The 26,533-nt window shown below is 36.8% G+C and overlaps 1 protein-coding gene across 2 annotated transcripts in view; it reads left to right on the top strand.

The window, feature by feature from the left end:
- The window catches only part of pxdn (peroxidasin), a 47,662-nt gene that overhangs the window by 5,762 nt on the left and 15,367 nt on the right, over positions 1–26,533 (top strand). Inside the window, exons 2-15 of one of the 2 annotated variants that reach the window (XM_028000464.1) lie at positions 2,133–2,204; positions 5,073–5,144; positions 9,909–9,980; positions 12,824–12,895; positions 13,560–13,631; positions 15,360–15,529; positions 18,287–18,404; positions 19,024–19,193; positions 20,426–20,698; positions 21,050–21,325; positions 24,240–24,515; positions 24,802–24,914; positions 25,387–25,543; positions 26,023–26,131. In XM_028000464.1, coding sequence (XP_027856265.1) covers positions 2,133–2,204; positions 5,073–5,144; positions 9,909–9,980; positions 12,824–12,895; positions 13,560–13,631; positions 15,360–15,529; positions 18,287–18,404; positions 19,024–19,193; positions 20,426–20,698; positions 21,050–21,325; positions 24,240–24,515; positions 24,802–24,914; positions 25,387–25,543; positions 26,023–26,131 — 2,022 coding nt within the window. The remainder of the gene's footprint in view (positions 1–2,132; positions 2,205–5,072; positions 5,145–9,908; positions 9,981–12,823; positions 12,896–13,559; positions 13,632–15,359; positions 15,530–18,286; positions 18,405–19,023; positions 19,194–20,425; positions 20,699–21,049; positions 21,326–24,239; positions 24,516–24,801; positions 24,915–25,386; positions 25,544–26,022; positions 26,132–26,533) is intronic. The other variant, XM_028000465.1, reaches the window with a different exon arrangement.

Raw genomic sequence — 26,533 nt, 5'->3', positions numbered from 1 at the left:
GTTCATTTATCCTGCTTCTCATCCCTCAGGCCCAGAGGAGGTAGGACAGTGTCTGCCTCAGCATGTCTGGAAAATGTGTCCTGCAATGCTGCCTTGCAGAGAAGCCTTCCCTAACAGTATCTCAAGACAACTCGTTCTGAATGTGCTTGACTCTTTCTAATTCACAGAGTGGTTTAAACTTTCCTGACTTTAAAAATTGTACAAGTCAAACAAAAACTTCTGATGGGTTACTGTGATCCTGACAACTTCATCTAAGATGGGTTTAGATGACACTAGAATCAGGAGCATTTAAGTGGGGATTTATTTCCAAAAAAGTGTGACCATCCTTGTTTGTTGATGTTGCTAACGGTGTCATATTGGAGACAGTGTGTCTTCCATCAAAGTCTGCAGCCAAGCTGTGTCAAACAATTGGAGGAAGCATCTGTAACTGACCTGGTTCATTGTAATACAGACTTTAGGATTTGTAAAGATCTTCTGTTGTTTCTTTGTGAAATACTCACTGGTCAAAAATAAACCCTAGGGCCCTGGTGAGACCACTTCACTTGTTTTTAATATATATTTTGAATATCTTTCTGCTTTGTCTCTTAAGGTTTACCTACTCGGAGATGGTATTCTATATGCTATTTAACAATAAAGTTAAGCCTCAAGACTCATGCTTTCTTTCATCACTAAAAGTAAAAAGAAGGTGACTTAGTGTTGCATAAGTTTTTCCTGTTTTATAATTGTTATTTATTAAGTTTACTAAAAACATGCAGAATCAAGAAACTTTAAATAACCCATTGAGAAAAACAACTTCAATATTTTATTTGCAGAAACATAAAAAACAAACGCAAAATGAAAGCTGGTTTTCTACAGAACTTAGAACATTTTGATCTCAAGCCTTCCATCGGGCCGATGTCTTGACAGTTTTGCAAGATAGCAAAACTATGTTATGTCTTTCTGAACCAGGCAGAGATTGTTTACAGTGAAAAGTCAGCACTTGGAGGCAGCCTGAACTCTTACAGGGTCAATTGAGCTTTCTAGAGAACGCCCAGGTCTACAAACTGTAGTCGGTTTCTCAGATCCATTTGAACATTTTAGTCTGGTTCAGTTTACATAAGATTGACATTAATCTTTTGAAAGTGATCTAACTTTTTGTTACATATCTCATAATATGTGTTTAATTACCAGTTTGCATCACTGATATACAAAGCAGTACTGTTTTTATCCAAAATGTTAGGACTTCATCATTCTGCTAAGGCAGTCATTATATACAAGTGAAAAACATTGAATGTCTTCAATGTTTTTCACTTGTATATAATGACTGCCTTAGCAGAATGATCACAGTTTTTCTAGCCGCAAAGGTCCCAGAAAGTTCATTCTGATCCTCAAAAAAACAACAACAATATTAATATTATAATAATAAAATTAATAATTAATATTTCCAATGTCAAAGTTCATGATGGGACATTTAGAGTTTTTGCCTGTCTTGTTTTTGTCTGTTCAATTCTGAGAAATTAAAGTTCAGTCTGCAACCTGATTTTGGTTGTATTTGAATTAAGCTGTTCAATAAAATGCTATAATATGACAAAATACTTTTTTATGTACTTTAAATTCATACGTTTGCATATGGTATAATGGGGATAATTGCATAATGGGGAAGGTGCTTTTTTTTTTTTTTTTTTACCTTTGCTGAACATCCATTCTTCCTCTTACCTTAATTTGTTGCTGTGAAAAAAGTCCACTAGTACCACAAAAGCCTTAAAAGAAAAAAATAACACTTTTCACATGTTTTTTTCAATGCTGCTAATGTCACATAATAAAGAGTGATTTCACTTCAGTCTCTGAAAGATAAGATGCAAAGTCATAGTATGTCAGCTTTGTTTTCTATTTTTGCAGACTAATTCAATTAGAGAGAAACAGGAGACAGATTCTAAAGCCTGCTGACTGCAGCAAACAACCTTGTGCTTGTTATCTTTAAGGCAAACGTTATTGAAATCCCCCAAGAAGATTAAAGCCCTAACAAAGAAATTCTTGTGAGATGAGCATCCTGTAATACTTTGGGATTTTCCTGACGGCGATTGGGTATCACATATCATACTAACACAGTGAAATATTCTCAACGATTAACACATTCTCTTTTTTTCTTTCAGAGACCTGAGATTCAACAAAATCAAGGATTTACAACCAGGCTCCTTCAGGCGATTAACGAACCTCAACACACTGTAAGTCGCCCTGTCTCTGTATGAGAAGCAAGAACAATTTCCAAGCTCTTCTTCTGTGGTTTCACAAACTGGGTTCAGAATATAATTTTAGTAGAATTACTCTTTTTTTCACCACCACCTGCATTTGTGTGTTTTTTTCTCTTATATTTAGCACTAACACACATATTTAGCACACTCATATTCGTAAGAAATGTTGGTTTGTTATGTTTCCTTTTTTAGTTATCTTTTCAGTTTTCAGGTGATTATATAAGCACCACCTTATCTAAATATTTGCTTCAGCGGTTGAGCTGTTTCTTCATCTGTTCTTGAAGAATATTGTGAAATAAAAGAAATACACCCAAAAGAAAGCAAAACATGCACTGTAAACTTTAAACAATTTTCTTTCCATGTACACTTTGGGTAAAACCAGTACTGAACACACCAGCATTTCTTTTCTCGGTAAATATATTTCATGAGCAAGCAAAATCACAACCTACACATGAAGTTGTCCACACATACAAATATATTTATTGCAAATTATTCAATGAATGAGTGTGTAATGACACCTGAGATAGAGTATTTATAAAAAGGATGTTGAAAAGCCTGAGAAAGCCAAGAAACCAGCTAAAATCTGTTTGTATTAAAGTACTGCATAGAGTTTGGTTACTGAAAAGAAAAAAAAAACCTTAATGAAAAAGTCCTTGTTGCACAGTGTAGTAATGACAAAGGTTACAGCTGCATTTCTAAACGTCTGGGTATTCCTGTTAGCACCAGTGTAGCCATAATTCTGAATTCCAGAACATTATTTCACCACAAGGCGTATACACTGAGGCGCCTCTCATAGAATTTCTGGTAGAGAAGTCAAAGAAATTATCAAAGGAATTCTCCAAGAGCCAATAAGTACATTTGTGACTTTTTCAGAAGATTCATGGTGTGGGCTGCCTTGCAGCATGTCATACTGGCTGACTTCATATAACCGAAGGAAGGATAAATAGAAACATTTCTGATTAAAATCTAAAGAGAACAGCTCTGAATTTTCAAGAAAATTAGTCCCAAACATTTGGCCAAGAAAATTATTAATTGGTTCCAGTACAAATTCCACCAAAGGAATCCAAGTCAGTGGGAGAAAACCCAGAATGTGGATCAAAAATAAACCCTAGGGCCCTGGTGAGACCACTTCACTTGTTTTTAACAAGTGAAGTGGTCTCACTTCACTTGTGAATGAACAATCCAATGAGATGTGCATTGAGTGTATGATTCTCCTAAACAAAATTCATAATACCACTTACCCTTCAGAAGTGAACCATTTAGCTCACTTTTGAATATTGTAATTTAAGCATGAATACAGCCATGTTGGGGAGGTCTCAAAGGTCTGTTAGAGAACATTGACAGATCAGTAGCAATGTCATTGTGAAGCTTTAAACACTTAAAAGCAGTAGTAAAAATAACTTTAGAATTAGAAAAATAACTATTCCTTTGCCAGATAATTTAAAGTTTTCCATTTCTTTTTATTTTTCAATAATTTTATTTTTTGTGTTATAAATAAAATCTTTACCAGCAGATCAGGTCTTCATTGCAACGATCCTTTCTGTTGGGTTGTTTTTTTCCTGAAAAGGCAGGAAGTAGATTAAGTTGTTGGAGCACAGCCATTTTCCACTCTTAGCAGACACATCGTCACCTGCAGGGTTCCCCAGACTGTTCAGCTTCAGTGGGCCTGTTCAGAGCTAACACTTGATGTAAACTGAGTGAATGTGTCCAAACCTAGTAGTACAATGTACCCCTCAGAAACTATCAAAAAATATTGAATGTACCAGATTGTGGATCATTTAGCCACTGTAAAGACAGAAAAGCCCCTGCGTTAATTCCTGGACAAAATATTTTGCTCTTTTTTTCCCGACTTCTTCAGCTTGTTCTGTTGAGTTCTGCAATGGCTCCTCATGGGAGTCGACCCCTGCTCTGTGTCAAGGATTTGTTCCTCAACAGGACAAAACAAAACTCTGTCTCCAGCTACCAAGATAAGTTCCTCATATGGAACACTGGTTGTCTCTCCCCTAACTATTGTTACTTTCCTTGACTTTTCTGTATCTGTTATTTAAGTGTTTCACTTTTCTTTGTTAGTGATATTTCTTCATAGATGCTGTGATTGTATAAGAACTCAAACACAACATATTGTCCAAGACTATTGAACCTAACAAGTTCATTTGACATTGCTAAAAAGTGAATTGGAAATACAACAATTGCGACACCAAGATAATCTGCAGCCATTATGCATTTTACCCCATTTATGACTTTGATTGCACCTGTTAATTAATCCTAATATGGTTGCACAGTGCTGCACAGGGTGTGATGATGTTGGAGAATGATGTGATGATGTAGTTTGCAAATTAGAACAAATTTCAGTTTTGCTGAGTTTTCTTGGTGCTACAATTTCCTTACCTCATTGATAAGGATTCTATATTTTCAATTCTCTGTCCTCTACTATGCATGCAGAACACTTTTAGGTTGTTTGCAGTTCACACAGGCAAACACATACAAGTCAGATACATTTGGAAGAATGAGCAACCATGCAAAAAAAAAAAAAACCCAAAACAAAAAAAAACAAACAGATTTCATAAAAAATTGTAACTTAGCAGTGTCAATGTTACCTATGTGTCAGAAAAGGTGATGCAATTTCAGAACATGCTGAAATGTACTATGCAGAAGGGGAAAAAAACTCACATTTTCCTGTTATTAAATCAAATGAGCTTTTTTCTGGGTTTAATTGAAGTCCAGAATAGGTTCTCTTGGCACATTTTGAAGTCTTTGATGATTTATCTTTACATTCAACAAGAGCAACTGACAGAGCAACTTCTGACAGCAACTAACTTTCACTCCCTGTTCTTCTTTCAGTCTCCTCAACAACAATCATATACGAAGGATTCCCAGGGGAGCGTTTGAAGACCTAGAAAACCTCAAGTATCTGTAAGTTTGCTGCATTTAATTTTGTTTCCTTATATGTTTAAGAGGGATGTTATTCATTGGTTCTGAAATGACACAAAACCAATTTTTGCTTAACCCTTTGAGTATTTCTTATCCAATCTTACAGCTAAATTAACTCCTGGGAGAACCTGGTGATCATTCCGCCTGACTCTTTCATATTTTATTTGTGTGTGTTTGTGAAGGAGGGTATTGTTATGAATCATGCAGAATGTCATTTGGGAAATGATATGCCCATAGTGAAGCAAAATTCTTGCAGTGAGGACTCCAGGGTGTTGCTAGAGGGAGGAGTAGCTTTATGAAAAGAGTTTTAGTTCAAAGTATTCTTATGCCAGCTGTGTCCTGAGCATGTTATCTATCCTTTTTATGCATGTGCAGTCAATGGGGTGGCAGCATCTTCTGCTTGGGGCAAATAATGAGGAGAGTAGCTTGCATGCTGTTGTGATAAACAGCAATCCAGGACCCCGGGATCTCATTTTCTCATTTTAATTGGTTGGGGCCTCAGAAGGAGGGGCTCGCACAGAGCTCCATTCATGCAAGAATCACCATTGGGTACCAGATAGAAGGTTTTTATATTTGGTATATTATATTTGGTATATTTATTTTAATTTCACTAACTCCATTTTTTTTATATGTAGCCTAATCTGATCTTGAATACAAATTATACATTGTATTAAAGAAAAAAAAAATCTTGCATAAACAATAAACCATATAGATATAAATATATATACTCTTTTTTTTTTTTTTGCTTATTAGAACATGTCTATATGGTATCTATGGATGTTGGAAAAAGATTCAACTTGGGCTATATTAACATAAGTAAGCTTTTTTAATGAACGTCAAGGAAGCGCTAACAATGTAACATCCTATTTGAAACTGAGATAGCTACTCACTTTAGCTGCTACAACAGAAAGCAAGACCTTATAGCCATTTTGTACTTCTACTGTTTCATGTTTTGGACCTGACTTGTCTTTGTGTGTTAGCAGACATTTGAAAATACCAAAGTAAAATCTAGTTTTTCTCATTGCCACACAAAACCTTAATTGCTGTTTAAGGTTTTGTAGTTTTTAGCAGTCCTAATTGTGATGATCACTAGCCTAAGATGTTGATGAGAGTTTAAAATGCAAGCCCTAAATTAAATTGTCTTTGTTTCAGGATATTTGTAAAATTGTGTTGTGCAGCCACTGCATTTCATCCAAGTAGAGTGTGTGACTTTGTAACTGCTTCTCATATAAAATAGTATTAAAAGCTTACTGTAGGAAATCAACACAATGCTGTTATCACTCTTCATAAATCAACTAATGCATTTCCAACTAGATACAAATCTCTGTATGTAAACTATGTGGTCATATTCAATTGATTAGAGTAGCACTGAAAGTCAATTTATTTCAGTAACTCAATTCACTAAGTCAAACCAGTTTAATGGATTAATTACACACAAACTGTTATTTTTAAGCATTTGTTTGTTATGTTTTATCTTACTTATAATTTTCCACTTATAGCTGATGAAAACCCAACATTTAACATTAGAATATGTTATATTCTAATATGTTAATAACCAATTGAAAACATTTTAAACCAAAAATGTGTCCCTAGTAAATAGTATTATTAAGATCTAGAGGTAGCTATTTGGAGTAACTAAACCTCACAAATAAGCCTCATTGGAATACTTATTCTAATTTACCAAATCTGACCGTAAAGTTAATCTGGGTCATACATCAGCTACTTAGTAACAAAAAGTAGTTGTTACTTCTTTTTGAGTGTGTTTAACTGAAAACACTTAGAACTCTGAGTATAAATTAGTTATTTGCCTTAGCAGTGTGCAGAAAATTGCTCTGACTCTGGTAGGAGACTTACTGGAGCTAAGTAGTTGTGTCTGTTTAGTGATCAGTGCAAGCTGAGTTATTTGCCAAGGTGAAAAGGACTTCAGAGGATAAAGTCTGTCCCCCACTTAGTCTGTTTCCATTGATGTGAATGAATAAGTAAAGTTTCCCTTAATCAAAACAATTCTCAAGCAAAGATCAAGAGCAATGTTCTTTGGATGTTTTAAATTTAACATTTTTTAGTTAAGGTCCTCTCCGAAGGTTTCAGCTTGTTTTTAAAAGATATATTTAATAGATAACACTTAGTAGTATTGTCCTGTCAAAGGGAGGTAAAGATAATACTTTGGATTACCTCCAAACTAGGTAAATACTGGGAGCAAACATACATTTTCTGGACTTGTTCTTAAATCTGTGAAATTAAAGAAATGGCAATTGTAAAAGTGAAAAAAAACACATTCACTTTTTACAAAACTGAATTTTGTTTTGGCTCCACAGCAGACCACATTTAGGTCTACAACCACACAATGGTTTGGTCCATTTGACCAAAAACAACTGAAATTAGATGTAATTACTGTTTCCCAAAAATGTTTGAGTCCAACTTCCCAGCAGGTAGGAACAAACAAGAGGCTCGAGACAAGAGCAATTCAGCTTTTTTGTTTTCCTCTCCACTGGATTCCACTCAAGAGCCTACAGATTCCTTACGGTCCTCCCCCATATTTGCAATTAAATCCTGCAGCTGTTTTAGTCACTTTTAATTAGGGAGCCCCTCCCCGTCAAAACACAGCTGATCTGAGGACTGTACCGCTGCAGGAACCTTCGTGATTGTTCGAAGTATCTGGTTACATCTTCCTGCTAGTCAGAGCTTAAAGCTGGAGGTTCCCATCTAACCTCTTCACTTTCATTGAAGAACAGTGTAGCTTTCTCTGATTCATCTTCAATGCAGTTAAAGCTTAACGGTTAGCTTTATTTTCTCTGTAAGAACCAGCTCAATAAACAGATCAGACTGATGGAAACATGCAAAGAGTTTGCCGATTGTTTTATTTTACAGATGCCGTTTCTAATTAGAGAATCAAAAAGTTTTCTTTTGTCCATAGATGTAGAACTTTAAAAGTTACACGTTGCAGCAGTGTGTTGTGTTTACATCCACTTTGGTTGGTTATTTTTTTTGTAGTTTATCAAAATATACTATCTGAAAAAATTGAAAATGAAAAGTTAAACAATTACTTTATTGTTGGAATAATTTTGTGAAAGGTAATTTGCCTTCTGATTTAATGCCGGTGAAGGAACAAATTTCATCAGAGTTGTTGAAACATTCTCCAGACATTTCAATCTGGTCTCTTTGAGCAACACACTTTTAGTTAATTAATTAGTTGTTTAAGTTTACCTGCAACAAAGAGGAAAAGGTTGTAAGATCTAGAAGCGATGGAAAGGAAGATTAATTGAATGACAGACAAGGCCATTTTTCATACTAAGTATTTTTGTATTCTTGCTGGTTGCTGGTTAACTTTGGGTTTTGATGTTATAGTGTCTCATCACACTTTAAGTTCAGTCTGTCTATTTTCTTTATTCATGAATGTATTTTGAAGTTAGATTTGCAGATGTTGTTTATTTGGTCTAAACAATACGGTTGAAGTTACAACTTTTCAAAGTTGTAAGTTTAAGTCACAAAAATGGCTCATTTAATCCAAAATGGACAACTTGCTATTTAGTCTTCCCACAGATGGTTATACTAACCAATGGTGCTGCAGTCTGGGTGGCACTGTGTCTGCTGCTTGAATGACAGGCATTTTCACAATTTCCAATGTCTATCTCAGATTTATGAACTTTGGGATAATTTGCAGCTGACTCATTCAAAAACATGATACAGTGGTCCTTTATCTTGCTATTATGCATCTGTTTAACTCTTTTGTTTGATTTTTATTACAGAGTGATTATGTTCAACCAAAGTTTAGCTCAAATTGTCTTGGTGGTTTCCTGTTCTATGAAAGAATTCAGCTTTTTGTAATCTTCTTGTTTTAATGTAGATTTTTTTTTAAAATTTAATTCTTGTCCTGTTGGAGATCTGCATTTCTCATTAAGTTCCGGGTTAAAATCATGAAGTGTGTGATGGGAGATGAAAGGATGAACAGCTGGAAGCTATTGCTTTTCTAGGCTCACATTTCTTTGACATTGCAGAAGAATAATATGCACATGAGGAGGGTGGTTTGCCTTTCAGGGGCGCCTGGTGATCCTGAAGATTGTGTTCATGATTACAGCCTGTTACTACATGGAACTTGCAGCAAACATTTCACCCACGGAAACTTGTTATGTTTTTTATTACTTTGATCATTTCTCACATTCTTATTTGTTTTTGATATTTTGGTAACAATTTAGATCACTGAAAAGACAGCAAATGGTTTCCTTGTGATGTACATATAGCAACTTACTACTTATTCTGAGTGAGCCTGTTGTGCAACTCGGAGACTATTGAGTTTTCACTTCAAACTATTCTTGTGGAAGGTGATTTATACTGAGGAAAGAGCTTGCTATTTAATGAAATACATTGAAATGTTTATACCATAAATGTTTGTTTTATTAATTTGCAAGCAAGAAAAATAGTCAATTGATCAACAAGGATAATGGACAGCTCTTGAACCATCACCTTTTACAATTTCTCTTTATTCTTTAGCTGTATGCTTTGCATGTTTACAGAAAGATAGTGGCTTTTTTATTGTAGGCAAACAATATTGGGTTAGATGAATTTGTTTAAAGGTTTTTAATTCATCACCAGGAGTAAAAACCGTTGTGAAAGTTGCTCTATTTAAGTTTTTGTTGCAAATTAAATTATTTTTATAACATGCTATAGGACTCAATACTTTTTCTCTATAAATAGGGAAAATTAAGATGTGTAAGTGTTACTAATGTCACTGATTATCTCTCCTTTCAGCTATTTGTACAAGAATGAAATCCAATCAATTGACAGACAAGCATTTAAGGGCCTTGTCTCTCTTGAGCAACTGTAAGTGACCGAGTTCTTCATTCACCTTTTCTATTCGCTCGCAGCATTCTGCCTTCTTATGCCCATTTGTACATGGCTTGACCCCTCTCCCCTCTCCTGAGGACCTCTGTAAAAAAATCCCAAAACCTGGCAAAGCTGACATGCTTATGAGTCATACAGTGCATAAATCAAAGCATGTTCTTTGCTTCTTAGGTTGTAGATGGGCATTATGCTGCTACATGCGACGGCTCTTTCCCTTTTTTGTTGCCACTATGCATGCCATTTGTGCACCTGACCTTTGTCTGTTGCGCTGTGACCCACTTTGACTCCCTCTGCATGAGTCGCATGGTGATCATGACAGCTTTGCCCCAACCCACTGAAACTTTAAAACTTAATATGTTGCCGTGTTGTGCTGCAGCCAGGACTACTGTAGTACAAAGCTTTGACCTACGTCTGTCTTCTTGGTGCAAAAATCACACCTCCCGTATGATTTGCTATAATATTGTGTGTGTGTGTGTGATTTTTTTCTAGATAACCATGCATAATGTGTGATAAAGTTAAACTGTTTCTCATAAGTACTGAACAGTGCACAGTTTTGTAGCGATGCACCAATCCACTTTTTTTCTCTTTTGAAACTAATACAGATATCTGAGGCTCAGTATCGCCCAATACCGATCCGATACTGAAAAACAGCTCAGGCACATTGTCACCATATTCAATCTAGAACTTCTTTCAATATCAGGACCGATACGGTTGTTAATATCGGATTGGTGCATCTCTACAATTTGGGGATTTGGAGGCCCTTGGACTAATACTTGATGCCTGCTGTAAAAGAGAAGTAACTAGAAGTTCAAACTGGGATGTTGCTTGGAAAAAAATATATAACTCTTACCTTTAATTCAATTTTTATGTTGTCTGCAGTCAGTGGGAACCTGAGATTGTACATTTTTATTCATGTTTCAGTATGAATTGTTATTCCATGCATTAGTAATAATAAAAACACATCCTAACCAACTTGGCCCCATGTTTGGCTACAATGTGAAATCATGATTGAACTTTAAATCCCTTTGGATAGCTGAGTTCAAATTAATTCACCACACCTGATTACTGATTACTGTTTTGAGATGCAAAATGCATGAATGAATACATTTTAACCCCCACAAAAGTTTGAGACAAAACAGAAAATGAATTTGTTTTTATTATATGTGCAGTAAAATGCAATAATCCTTTTAATTTAGTCACAAACAAATTTAACTCAGTATAATCCAATATATATTTTAGTGGGTCATCTTAACGATGATTTTGATGTGCTGTGCCCTTTCTTAACTCAATCAACAACAAATAACCTGTGTAATAAAATTCATTTTCAGTGTCAGACCAAGCAGCTGGGTTGAATTTTCCCCCAATAAAGAATACTTTATGTGTTGGTGGCAAGTTGTAAATCCCAGTAATTCTATTAAAACAGATGCCAAGGCATGAAGTCTCATTGTGACTTCATTGTTCTGAATGGGGAAAATCCCAAATCAGTGGTTGATGATTCTCCTGTGATTCATAAGTGTCTAAGCCTTATGTCTGATTTGCTGTTGCAGTGGCTTTGGTTTGTATCAGCCTAACCTGATGGTTTATAGCCACTAATGAATTAGGCCTAAAAGAAATTCATCATGGCTTTATTCTCTGATCTCTGATGTTTAAAAGGTTCTTTGTTGTTTTAGTTTGTTTTACTGCTGCATTAGTGTTGACTCTCAGGTGGAAGCAATCCCAATTTGAAACCTTATTGATTATTTTTATCCACCTGTCTGACTTTTCCTGGATTTATATTTTGTGTCTCCAATCTGATAAAATGCAAAGCTGATTTTAATATATTGTAGTTTTCTAAACAAAAAATGTTGTTTTTTTTCCTTTTTCCATGAAGATTTTTAAGTAGATCACATTTTACTAACCAGCATTACAAATGAACTGAATTTGACTTTATTGCATTTTAATTGGGACAAACTCTGGCCTTATGATATTGGATCTGAATCCAATAATCTGACATTATTATTGGATTGTATTAGGTGATTTGGGAAGATTTTAATAGAATTTGGTCAAATCGGATTTCATATCATATGAAAAAAAAATGCAACTGTTTGACATGTAAAATAGCCTTAGCTGCTGTTTGTGTTTGAAATATGCAAAACAAAAATGACTTGAATTTTTTTCTTTTACATATTGTTTACATAAGACATGGTTCTACTGCTTTATTGACCACTGCTTTATACTACTGAATTGAATGAAATTAGACATAATTATGAATTTACTCATTTGTCTGCATGACTCATCTGGCAGGTATGAATGCAGTAGTGATAGCAAACCTTTTCCCTAACCAAAGCTGAAGTTTGCTAAAAATTCACTTGAGTTACTTTAGGGTGAGAAGAAATAGGTTTCTGTAATCTAATGAAAAATAACATTTACAGTAACTGGTTACTGAGCACAACTATTTAAATATTATTCACACTAATAAAAAATTCAAATAGAAAGCACCCAGAATTAGTTACTTTGACTTTGTCTCAAGTGTTTGTCAGAATTCTTACATAAATTGCATATTTCAGTCATTTTCTCTTGAAATTGTTCTACGTTTACTTCCTTGAATTTAAAATTGGACCCTTAAATTTTAAACATAAGTATGTCATAAATGCTTACATGTAGACTCCTGCAGTCTGTCAAGTTCCACAGTGCCGTTTTCTCCATAGTTATTTCTGACACACTATTGTCCAAACCGCAACCTGTCCACACCCTGCCCACACCCATTCCATTCCATAGAATAATGTAACAATTTATAATCATGAAACCTGAAATACCTATTTGTACATTTTGTTCTGTTTCAGCTACCTGCACTTCAACAGCATCGATTCTTTGGAACCGGAATCCTTCAGCCATCTGCCGAAGTTGGAACGACTGTAGGTGCACTCTGTCTCATCTTTTTGCCAAAATTCATAAAATATATTTAGTTCAGACACAATACGAGTACAGTTAAAATCTCCTCTTATGAATCAGTAAACTGTTTTATTAACTGTTACTAGGTTTATAAGAGTTTGTTTATTTAGCTAGATGCAATAATTAGCATGGTTTTATGAAACTCCCTCCTTCTCTTGTATCTCATAGACTTAATGATACGTTAGGTTCTTGTTTCATTTTTTAAACCTGGTGTATTTGCACTTGCAGCCTTGAGTCTGTGCAAATAGATGGAACACCTGCAGGGAAGAAAAAAAAAGAGGAATAGGGGAAGGAAGGAATTCCCAGGTGCGTAGTTTAGCTGCTGTTGGGGAAGATTTCCATGGACACAGTCAAAGCAGAGACAAGAAAGATTTTTGAATCAGTTTCCTGAAAGGAAGGATACAGAAATGTGTGGCAAATTGATCAAAAAGTCTTGCATATGCAGGAAAATGCTTTGTTGTGTCTACAGTGGAAAAAAATGTGTGATGGCACTATTATCTGGAAGGACAATGATATTTGTCCTGTTTTAAAAACGGAAAATTAAGTCACCAAAAACAACATCCTGTCTCCACACTACCCGTTTTATTGGTCACTTGTTAATTTTCCTGTTTTCTGTCTCCATGTCAGGTTTTTGCACAATAACAGAATAACACAGCTCATCCCAGGAACCTTCGCTCATCTGCAGTCCATGAAACGATTGTAAGTGCAAAGAATTCTAAATAAAAACACATCTTTAGAGCAGCATTGAAATATATTGTTAAAATGACAGCATCTTGCTGATTATATTCTCCTGAAATATGGCATTTTTTAATCTTGACGCCAGCTTTTTTAATGACTGAGTTTTATCTTCTGAGAAAACATCTGCTGTTCAGCCCTTGTTTAAGTGTTCTTTTTCCCACTCATAAATTTACTTCTAATGTTTGAATGAGAGTTCAACAAGAAAGTCAAAAGCCTATCTAATCACATTTAATCACAAATAACTTTGCTTTGATTTTGGCTTTTTATGTAGGAACATATAAACAATATTAGACTGTGAAAAATCATTAAAAACCTCAAAGGTTGTTCATCAAAACCTCTTGAGTTAATTAAATTAAAGCATCTTTTTTAGGTGACATATTGTAGTAAAGCTGAACCAGAAAAGGAGTCCAGGCTGTGAGACCAGTTCCCACAGTGAGAACAATCTGTCCCAGTTTCTTTCTGGTGGGCCCCACTGTTTGCACTGAGCTGGATTTGGTGGTGCCAGACACACTGTAGTTCATGAACTGTCACAAAGGAGTGTTTTTAACACTGCTGCACACAGCTAATGTGATCGCAGGTCGACAGCTCAGAGCTGCTTGTGTGACTGGATTGAAAACAAAACCATTTCGAGGTGTTCTTGCCTCTAACACGTGATGTTATTATTTCCGCACCTGTAATACCGACGCAGTCCTGAACCAAATGAGCAGATTTCCTTTTACTAGGCGACAAAATTTTCACTCTGATTTTTTTCTTCTTTTTTTTTATTGTGTGCTATCTATAAAGCCTGACTTGTAATGATGCAGTCGAAGTAAAACATTTGGTTTTGTATCCCGCTGAGCAACATACCTGAAACTAATCGTATACCTCTTTAGACTTCAGTCAGTATTAATGACATGCATAACCCCGATTTAGGCCTCAACTTAAATTATATAGGCCTATTTGCCTGTCCTTTAAACAGGTAAACAGCCTGCTCCAGTTTTTTCTAGTGGGCCCCATCGTGTTTGGAAATCAGGCAAAAAGCCTGCTCTAACAGTGATCTAAACTTCAGGCTCTAGCATATATTGTCAAGCCAAAGTCGAACTATCGATGCACGGTCACGTTCATTTTCAACCACATCCTTCAAAGACAAGCTCCTATGAAACCCCTCCTGCTGCAGTACATGTCATTGTGTTTTTGTCATATGTGTGATTTACAACTGTGTAGTAAACACAACGATCAGGACATAGAGGAACAACTATTACGAGTTGACAACTTCGAATGAGGAGGAAATAATGACTGATGAGCTGCAACATCTTATTTTACTTTTAATTTTGTTGGAAGCCTAAAAAATAATAATAGAAGGTGTTGATGGGATGTTCTCCTGCTGCATCGTACCAGAAGTGAGAAGGGGGAATTTGTTGTTTTGGTTCATCAGGACATACTTCCTCATGGCCCTCGGACCATTGCTCATCAAAAATATCGAAGAAGTCTATTATGATCTTATAACTTTCAACCATTTTGATTTTATTGATAATTAGGGTCTAACAGCATTAGTTTCTGCAAACAATTCAACTGAAATTAGATAATAATGAACAAAAAACACTTGCATATGTTTGAGTCATTTAAAGATGTATATGCATTTATCTGTGATGCTTCAAGGGGCCCTTTTACGTCTTTTGATTTGCTCTTTGATTGTGTCCATGTTTGCAGGCGGCTGGACTCTAACGCTTTAAGTTGTGACTGTGAGCTGCTGTGGCTGGCCGACCTACTGAAGCAGTACGCCGAGTCAGGAAATGCCCAGGCTGCTGCCACCTGCGAGCATCCCAGTCGACTACAGGGCCGATCGGTGGCCACCCTCACTGCTGAGGAGCTCAATTGCGGTAAAGACTGAAGAAAAAATAAACACTTTATTTTGATTGTTTTAAAAGTGTCTTCATGTTGCTTCTTCAAACCAGCTTTTAGCCCTTTGTAGTGTTAATGTTTTCACCTCATTGGTATTTTATAGCACCTGGGAAAAGTATCCACAGTCCTTGAACTTTGTGACATTTTATTATGGTGCAACCACAAAATTCAGCGCATTTTTACAAAATAAAAAATAAATATCGAGATTTGCAAAGGTAGGAGAGTAAGAGTGCCAATAGAAGTTAATAAAACGGTGTTTGCTTAATTTTGAAACTAAGAAGAAAAAAATTTTATCTGGTAAATGAAGTCATGTACACAAACAGGGATATTCTCCTGGTTATTGTGCAAAAAATATTTACAGTTTATGTAAGCACTGGTGCTTTGTGGGGCCCAAATACCGCTGGTCCACAGAAATTTATTGGGTCTATGCTTACTCAACTTCTCATGCAAAGTTTCATTGCAATTTCCATCCAATTTGTTTTTGTCTTTCTTTAGCATCTAATAAAGTCATTGTTAATACATACAGACAATAGCTTAGCCTTCCTTCCTGCTAGCAGCACCTGTGTTGAGTCATGTATAAACTGCGTAATCTATGCACACACTGCAGATGTACACACAGGCGCATGTTTCTGTTCTTTGTCTTAGCTCTGCAGCTGTTTTGCTCCTGGAAAAATCAACCCAGCTGGAGGAAATGTCAATCTGTGGTCACTGCAACAACAAGCAGATGTTCACTTTATCAGTGAGAGGGGATAAGAGTTTATCTTATTTTGTTTCTTAAGTAGAAAGGATGTTTACAGCACAAATATTAAATTTAACAAGCACATGCAATGTTCCTACTAGGTCAGGAGAAGTTTGGAACAACATGGACTGTGCTTATGTTTTTTTAAGTTTGTCAAAGAAAGAAATGGAAACATATCCAAAATGTTATAAAAGAGATCAAAAATATTTAATTGATTAAAGTCTGAAGAAGTCAATCATCTTGAATTGGAAAATGTGTAGAAACCCTTGACATAGAGAAACATCTGCATTCATACTTGTGACAGAAGTCCCACTGTTTCTACCTGTACTGCAATCTAGGCATTAGAAAAGCTCCTTCATTTGAACCTTCCAATCAACTTGCATAAGTTTCACACTTACAAAAGGAATGTCAAATTATTTGTTGAGAAGGGATGGTTTTTGCTTTAATGTAAAAGCAATTATTATTTATACTGCTGCTAATTTATTGCTCATTGAAGCTATTTAATAATAATCTCTACCAATTCCTTTCCATTTTATTTTAATTCTCAAACTTAAGTAAAGACAAGAATTAACTCTCACAGCATTGAGTATTTTTCAAGTGCTAATTTTGCAGAATATTACATGTTTTTGATGTTCTGTTCTTTCTAGAATTGACAACGGAAGTATAGCAAGCTATTGGATGATTAATGATCTGTTCTCTAATTTGTCTGTTTTGGATAAGATAATAACAGTAAGTTTATTCACACTACTTTGCGATAAAAGTGGAAAAGAAAACCCAGATAATTCCATAATCAGTCTGATTCCATGCGGGCTCCAGAACTAAATCCACTTGTTGTAAACCTGTATTTTCTCCAGCTCCCTCTGAATTCCTCAGTCTAAACCAGGCAACTGTATCTTAACCACAGTTTAATCACAGCAACTAACTTTAAAGGCCTTAACGTGCCCACTCCTGCCTACTGTAGCCCTCCCACTCCCTCACATCCAGGAGTAGAATGTCTTCCTGAAAACATGGTGAAAGTCATGCTACACCTCTCTCCATCAGTCTTTTCCTTCATGGTTCATTTCAGACCCTGTAAGCAGAGTGGTATGCTGCCTAGTAAGAGCTGCAGTCCAACTTCCATCCCTTTGGAGTTGAGATGTTATGGTGTTTGTATTGATTGACCTACTGGTGGATGCAAAACTGTCGTCCTCACAGCGGTTGCTTGTGTGAGAACTTTGGAGGAAACTGCTTAAAGGAGTTGCTTCTAACCTGAATTGGTAAGCAGACACTGTGAAAGTGGGAGGCTGAGTCTCCCTTTGGGAGATGGGAACTGTTCTTGTTTGTTGCTTCTGTGTGTCTTAGATTTCACATGCTTGTGGTGACCATTAATCTAGATCACCACTGAGTACAGGAAGTACATCCTGTCGGAAACTTCTGGAATTTGGCCTCTGAATAAGCTTAGAGATTCTTCCAACATGGATGTAAGAACAGGCTCGGTACAGTTGTGGTAAAAAATAAGTTTACCATATGTTGTTATGGAAAACTAATTCAGGATGCATTATCTCCTGTTGACACAATATCAGCAATCATTTTGGGGATGCGGTTGTTCCTGCCCCTCACCCTACGAATGGTTATGAGGCTGTTTCCAAACACTTTGGGTTTGTCAATCTGCACTTAGGAATTATTCTCAGAAAATGGCAAGAAAAGACCTGAGCTGCACACAACTGTGAGAACAATGTCCTTCAGATGGGAGAGTTTAAAGTGGAGATGTTTGGCTGGATTGCAGATTTATGTATATGAAGAAAACCCAACACAGAATATCAGTACAAACGCACCCACGTCGCCAACTTTGTGGTTTGGTTTGGAGACAAAAGACCTGTGTAGCTTAAAGCCATTAAACTGACTGAACTTTTTTGTATACCACTGTATTATTAGGGTAACAAAATGTGAAATCAAAGCATGGACTTTGATTAGTGTGATTGTCATTAATTGTTCTTGTTGAATTTTCTCATTGCAGAGGTACCAAGGATTACCTCAGAGCCCCGGGATGTCGATGTTACATCAGGAAACACTGTTTACTTCACCTGTAGGGCTGAGGGAAACCCCAAACCTCAGATTATCTGGCTCAGGAACAAGTAAGATTCATCAAAACCTTAAAAAGATGAATTAAGAGAACTGAGACCAATTTCGCATGTTAGTTTTTAAAAGAAAATGTAGTCTATCCTAGTGATTAATCTATTTTCTATGGATTATTGGAATTTTGAGGTGTTTGTTTCTCACAAACCTTTCTGTTGTCTACATATTGTCGAAGATTTTATTACACTTTTAGCTTGAGAAGAAAAAGGAGACATGCGACGAACAGCCTGCAGTTGAGAATAAAACTCAGGACAGCTGGAAAGAAAAATATGGCCTCTGTAAATGTTGTTCTACCTTTGAGCCATGTGATGGCCCCCATTGGCTTCATATTTGTTTAGAACAATAATGTACAACTGAAACTAAATGTAAATATTATTTAGGTGTTTACATCAAAGAATTAACACATGTTGTATGTTATGTTTACCATATCCAATACTTGATATCTTTCACTTCCCTCAACTGTCTTTTATATTTTGCTCCATTGAGAACAACGAAAACATTTTGGAATATTTTTGTAAATCAAATAATATTACAAGGACACAGAAAACACAGTATAAAACCATCCAACCATTTAGAATAAACAATATTTGCATGTTTTTTTGTTTTGTTTGTTTGCAGCAATGCTTTAAATATGCGAGATGACAATCGTCTGAACCTCCTGGAAGATGGGACTCTGATGATTCAAGACACCAGAGAGACTGACCAGGGAGTTTACCAATGCATGGCCAAGAATGTAGCTGGGGAAGTCAAGACTTCAGAGGTCACTCTTCGATACTTTGGAGCCCCCTGTAAGTCCACTACTTTCCTTTCTCTACCAGCTTGTTATGCAGTTTCCCACACATTCTCATAGAGGTTGAATACAGGCTCATTTGGGAGTAATTACATTTCACAAACTACAGTATAATGCAGGGATGTGAGTTTGTGTTGGAAAATCTGGCTAAAGTTCTCATGGCTACTTTGATATGACTTGTTGATCATTTGATTGTAGCATATTCTGGTTAATTATGTTACAAAATTTACCAAACAGAGGCATATTTTGAAAATTGTAATAGAAAAAAAACAACAAGCACTTCTCTGTCATCTATCAAGAGCAAAGTGAGCCAAGCAAGTTTTAACTATACGGAGACTTATTGTGTCAAAAAAACAAAAACAAATATAAAGCAAAACAACTGATAACAGAATATTTTTGTGCATGTTTTGGTTGAAACTGAGCCCATCAGAAGTTTCTGAGAACTGATGTTGTGCATTTCCTGTCTATGTGATGGTAAACCACATATCCCTTGCTGCAAACATGTTTTCTTCATTCCACTGTAATCACTGACCAAATAAGGATACATATCCACTGCATTTTATTTCAATAAACATTGAAAATTGTTTGGTATTGGTTAAGTTGTTTTCAGTTTTGAGTAAATGAAAGCAAAGGTAGTCTTTGTAACTGAGCTACAACCCAGTTCTCTAGAACTTTTAAAGTTGTTGCCAACAACAAATACATCACTCTGTTTGGTTGCTTAAAATGTTTTATATTATCTTTCAAAACTTGAACACTGAGTTTGTTTTGCTTCAGTTGGATTTTTTCTTTTGGGTCGTACTGTGGAGTTAAGTTCTGGCAGTAATTTAGATGCTTGATATAGATACTCTAAACACTGAAGAGTGTTGAAATCTGAAAATTGTACTAAAGTTCAAGCTCAATGCAGGCCAATATTATCTGATACTCATGTTGTGGCTGATATCACAATGATTTCCGATATCAATATTGGATCAGGACACCCTTATTAATAAAACTGTCTGGTTCTAGATTTAGCTTGCTATTTAGCTTTGTGAAGTAACAGGTTGTCATAATTTGTATTTCTATTGATTTTTGTAGTATTTGGAACAGAAAAAACTTTGCCCTAACAAAACATAGTTGTGTCATCTGCAAAGAAGAAAACATTTTCTAATGTTGATGAACTTTGTAGGGCTTAGTGAAGTTATCTTGATCCTCATTTCAACTTTACTCCTCCCCCTTCTCTTGTTCTTCCAGCCCGGCCAAGTTTTGTCATTCAACCCCAGAACACGGAGGTGCTGGTGGGTGAGAGCGTGACCCTGGAATGCAGCGCCACTGGTCAGCCACAGCCAAGAGTCACATGGACGAAGGGTGACCGCACGCCATTGCCTAGTGACACTCGCATCAACATCACTCCATCTGGGGGGCTTTACATCCAGAATGTTGTCCGAGAGGATGGAGGACTATACACATGCTTCGCCTCCAATAATGTGGATACCATACATGCTACAGCACGCATCATTGTCCAAGGTAAAGCTTTTAGATTTAGATTTCTATTAGTGTAAATGTTTTTTTTTACTATATAAATCCTAAATGTTTTCTGTTGTGTTATTCATATAAAAACATTCATCAATCTCACAAAAACTAAGCAAAATGTAATTAGTCAATCATAATTCTTATAAAAACAAACATGGGATAAACTTAAATTCATTCCAAATATTCATCACAATCTAAACACAACATAGATGTGTCATCTTGACAGAGGACTAGCTTTTTGTAAATCTTTAAAAATATTTGGAAAATCTTATTTTTGTTAATAGTTGTAATGATCTGCATGAAAATGTCATATTGTTGTTTTATTTTTTCTCCTATTTTGAACAGCGACTCCCCAGTTTACCGTCACACCACAGGACCAGTCAGTTTTGGAGGGTGACACCGTGGATATTCCCTGCGAGGCGAGCGGTTACCCAGAGCCAGTGATTGTCTGGACTCGAGGTGGAAATTTACTACCTTCTGACCGACGACATGCAATTCTGCCTGCTGGTACCCTCCATATAACTCGTGTTGCGACCCATGACGAAGGCCAGTACGAGTGTGAGGCAGTGAGTCCAGTGGGGACAGTGCGCGCAACTGTGCAGCTCAACATTGAGCAAAGAGGTGAGAAACTAAAGGGATCAGATCACTCAGCTCATAGTACTTCGGCACAGTGCCGTATCATCGGCGTACATGCAAAAGAGAAATCTGGTTTGCTCAGAGATTTATCAAATATTTCACTGAATCTAAGAGAGGTACAGCTTTCACTCTTAAGCACACTACTCACTTACCAACCACTAAGGTTTGTGCAGGGCCTGGGTTTTGGAAAAACTTTGATTCAGATCCAGGAGTCGTTCTATTAAATGTTCCATTCACTGTCGATAGCCATGTTTACTTTGACGTAAGTAATCAGAATAAACAGCCTATCTGAATAAAAATGTGCCATGTAAATGCCCCCATCACAACATTCTGATTGGATTCATGCCAACCCTCTCATTTTTTGTCTTGGGCATTATTGGGCCTAAGAGCTTAGGGGCCCTAAACCTGGGGCTCTCCCCAAAGAATTTGTTGTAAAAAGTCATACATTGACTTACTTCATCTCCTTTCTGAATCTTGGTAATTTGTATTCACAAAATACAAAATGGCTGTTTTAGTCAAATTTTTCTCCCAGAGAATACTTTTAGACCCCATCTCGACAATAATGTATGGATGACAAGCATAATGCACAAGAAGCATCTGGGCAACAAGATCATAAACCACCCATGGAGCTAAAGGGTTATTTTTATATAACATTATATGTTATGTGTTAAAAGTGTGTTGCAAAAACCTTTCAAAAGTACACATTGTTTTCATTAATGAGTCTGTTGCCGTGTTATTGTTTCAGACAAGAGGAGAGTTAAGCACTGAGTGTTTGGGAGCTGGCAGTGTTGCATCCCATTTATTGCTAATTTGTTGTTTGCCATGGTCAGTGTACTCCTATGCTTTTCTCATTAAAAATATATATATATATTTTGGGGGGGAATTAGAGGAAATAAACGTTTATTTAATATAATAAGTTAAAAGGCAGTAAAGTTCTGCTACAAGTAAATTATATTTTCAAAGGTTTACCTGCTTTATTAAGTAAATCAGTTACTTATGTATCCAAACATTCCTCCTGCATGTTTCCCTCAGTAGTCAGTAGTAGCAGCAAAATGTTTTCAATATGTGTCTGAAATAAACATAGGCAATTGATTGGAGCTGCCATCTGAGTGTTTGCCTTGAATTAACCTTTAAGGGCCAAATACCATTTTGGGCTAAACTGTCTGACTGATAGAGTTTAGTTAGTGTAACAAACCATTTGGGGAATTAAAACACAAGTGAAACATTGAGTGATTCTTTATAGAAATGTGAGGCTTGCACAATTATGGCAAAGTTTTCTAAGATAAAGTCCTTTGATGAAAGCTGTTGGAAAAAATTGTTGATTAAACCTGAGTGTGAATAGAGCAACATACTCTAGCGTGATTGCGTATTCACACCAGAGTACCTATGCTTGTCAAAAAAGAAAAAAAAAATACAATGTTTACCTCAATTTGACCAACTTAATGAGTTATCTTTTTGTAAATTAGGCACTAGCTCCCCTGTGACGCTTCAATTAGAAGCAGATATTGGCAATGGGTGGATTGATCTTTTGGTGAAATATTTGTAACACTAGGCTAGGCTCACCACAGAATACCGGTACTTTTAATCCATCTTGCTAGCTCTCTGAGCATTTCTCCTGACTTTCTCCTGCTCGTCGACAAATCCCCATGTAAGTCGTTACTGTACGAATGACAATTTAAGGTGGATTTTAAGCTGGACACTGTTGTTACTACTTTCCCTTCAGTTGGCCATTATGTTATGCATCAATGCCTGAGTTAGATGTTCCAAACATTATGTAATCACTCTTTGGAAAGTTTTGGCTTCATTCTCAAGTGTCTTGTACTCACTTTTTCTCTTTCATGCTTTTTTTTTTTGATACTTTTTTGAGGCATAGAAATGAATTTAACTATTGTGAGCTACAATCCTGTGCACAATTGAAATCATATGTCTTTTTATGGTTGGCCTAAGAAGTTTGCGTACTAGTTAAAAAAACAAACTCAGCTGAAGTGATGGGCTTGATTGCTCAGTACTACAATGCCTTCTATGTTTGCATGGCTTTTTTCCTCGCAGTATAAGCCATTCAGTTTTATGTGTAGCGGAGCTTTATTGCCTCCTGTGAACATGATTTCATTGAGTGTGCAGCTGAAATTACAGGCCCGACATAACACAGGAAAGCGTGGCAGCCTGTAATCCTGAGATGACACCATGTTTTTCCATGTAGTAATGGCTGTTAACATGGCTTAAAGTACATGCTGCATAATGGCTCCTCAGTGTTTAAGGCGGTGTGTTGGACCACAACCCTGGTGGCAGAGCATGACAGCTGTGCAGCTCCAAACAATGCTCAGAGATCAACAGTAAGATGAGAAAGTGAATCTCATGGGAATTATCACAGAATTTCCCATTTTGATTTTCTCATTAAGCTTCTCAGTTTTTCTGTAGTCTTAACAGTTTGTGTGCAGCTGTGGTCTGAAAATCAAATAAAACACTCCCAGCTGGAGAAATGTTGTGTCCTTTTCGTTTTAGTGAGTCATATGTTTCAGCTAATTAGAGTCAGGCTTGTACAAAATGTCATCTGTGTGTGTGTGTAGGGGGGTACTTTTGTGTTTTTTTTATTTGCTCTTGCTGAAATATGAGAGAAGTGAAGGGGGGATGATGAAGACAGTTTAGATTGTGAAAAATTAGACAGTACAGCATGACACAAAGACTAACAATGCTCTACAGTCTCCAGTGGTGAGTGAACCAATGATTTACAAGCCTGTGCAAAAGTCACAATCTCTGCCTCCTCTGGGGAATCAGATTTTCAAGAATTATCTACTCAGTAAAACAAAAAGTCCACAAGCTGTTACATGTACACATTCTCTATCTACAACATGAATATTATTAAATATAATATATTTCTACCTTCTTCTCTCTTATGCAGCAACCCCCCAGTTCACCATAACGCCACAGGACCAGTCAGTCTTGGAGGGTAATACGGTGGATTTCCCCTGTGTGGCAAGCGGTTATCCAACACCACTGATCATATGGACTCGAGGTGGAAGTCCTCTTCCCTCAGACCGCCGCCACGTCATCCTGGCCTCCGGTACGCTCCGCATCACTCGGGTTGCTGCACACGATGAGGGCCAGTATGAATGTGAGGCGGTGAGCACGGTGGGAACAGTCCGCACCACTGTGCAGCTTAGCATCGAGCAAAGAGGTGAGAAACTTTTAAAAAAATATATTACTTATATTAAAAAAAAGAAAAACACAAAAATTTGCAGAATTGCCTCAAAGCAGGTTTTTTGATACACAGAACCCATCTGTTGGACATCACCCTGAAATAAAAGTACCACTTTAATTAATATGGCCTGTGGCCATGAAATCCTGTTTCCTTCCTTGTGGTGGTCCATTGCAAAATGATATGTATATATACTTTCTATGTTGGGCTGTGGTGCAAAATTATTAACTTGCATGTGTGTGTGTGTATGTTTTAACTTATTCAGTAACGCCTGTTTTCACAAATGCTCCAAGGGACCTGACTGTGGAGTCTGGTCAGGATGTGCAGATTTCCTGCAGTGCTCGGGGCCAGCCGCGCCCGGTCCTCACCTGGAACAAGGTTAGAATTATTCAGACAGTTTCTTAGTTATCACAACAGAATTCAGGCAAAGGCGTCCCTCAGCACATTGAGTTTGGACTTGAGCAGTATCAGTTTTTTAGAACGGCCATCTTGACAATTGCCCAGGGCACTAGAAAGGGGGGTGCACACACACCAGATAAAAAAAATGACTCGTCCATCTTTTATGCTTGAACCAGTTTTCTATTGCGTTTATGCAAGTGGAGTTAATTGAATGTTGGTGCCCGGTTTTTGTTGAGAATAGGGAAACTATTTTACATGCCTTGTGCACCACTGCCCTGCATTTGTGTCGTGCCCCAAGAAATAGATAATGTCATGTGTTTTGATTGGTTAGGGACAGCAGAAGCAAGGAAAGGAAGACATTAACACAAGAACCACCACTGCTCCTAAGAGTGAATTTATTTGACCTTGGAGCGCTCAGATCCCTGATCTTCTCAGTTGCTTTGTCTTTTAGGATGGTGTTCAGATAACAGAGAGTGGCAAGTTTCACATCAGTGAAGAAGGTTACCTGGAGGTGAAAGATGTTGGCACTGCAGATGCTGGACGCTATGAATGTGTTGCCCGGAACCCCATTGGATACCAGGCTGCTCGAATGGTGCTTACAGTCACAGGTAAAAATGTTTATATATATATACAGTACATATGTGCAATTTGTTATGGAACAACCATTATAACACTTTTATCTTAGTAAAAACCGAATCTCAGAGTTGAAGCAGTAACTCCTGCTAATGATCTTTAACCATGCCCTTTAGTAATCTGGTCACAGGCTACTGCTGACTAGTCAGATCTATGTAGTCAGTTCTGTGTATCTGTGTTCCCTGGTGTAATGCTTGAGGTCAGACTGCAGTACTTTGCTAGTGAACCATAAAGTCAATCAATGTGCAGTGAAATGGTTTTTAGAGGCATGGAAGCCTGATGGTGTTGAGAGAAAAAAACATCTTTAAAGTCAGCATCACGACATTTTTATCAGTCAAAGTTACTTTCTAAATGTATTTATGGGAAGAAAACCAGAAGACAAAGAAATACTCCTGTTACATTTTCTTCTCTTTGTTTTAAATTCTACATTAATTTGTTCTTCTTTTTCTGTCAGTGCCTGCTATCAGCCGAGAGGGAGACACATTTGTGACCACATCCATAGAGCAGGCCATCCGTACTGTGGACAGTGCAATTGAGTCCACAAGGAGACGTCTCTTTGACGGGTAGGACATAATAAACTCGCACAGCAAACATATTACAACACACAGTATCACACAAACACACTTGTTTCCATTTTGGTATGTTAACAATCCCAAAAATCAAAGAACAGCATATGGATTTTATGTGACAGACCAACAGAAAGAAGGGCATAATAGTGAAGAGGAATGAAAACTATATATTGTTTTCAAATACTATAAATCGGAAAGGTTTGTAGTATTTGTAGGCTTAAACATGGATTTGCGTGTTCTACATTTTTATTGAAGCTCCTGCTGCATGTTTAGGGTTCCTTTCCTTCAGGGTTATCTCATCTCAACTTTGAACTGCTCTCCCGTCCAAAAAATGCATCCCCACAGCATAAAGCTACCACCCACATGTCTCACAATGTAGATTATGTGCTCAGGACG

This window comes from Xiphophorus couchianus, chromosome 19 (assembly GCF_001444195.1).
Source record: "Xiphophorus couchianus chromosome 19, X_couchianus-1.0, whole genome shotgun sequence".
NCBI lineage: Eukaryota > Metazoa > Chordata > Actinopteri > Cyprinodontiformes > Poeciliidae > Xiphophorus > Xiphophorus couchianus.
This window is presented reverse-complemented; position numbering and strand designations above follow the sequence as displayed.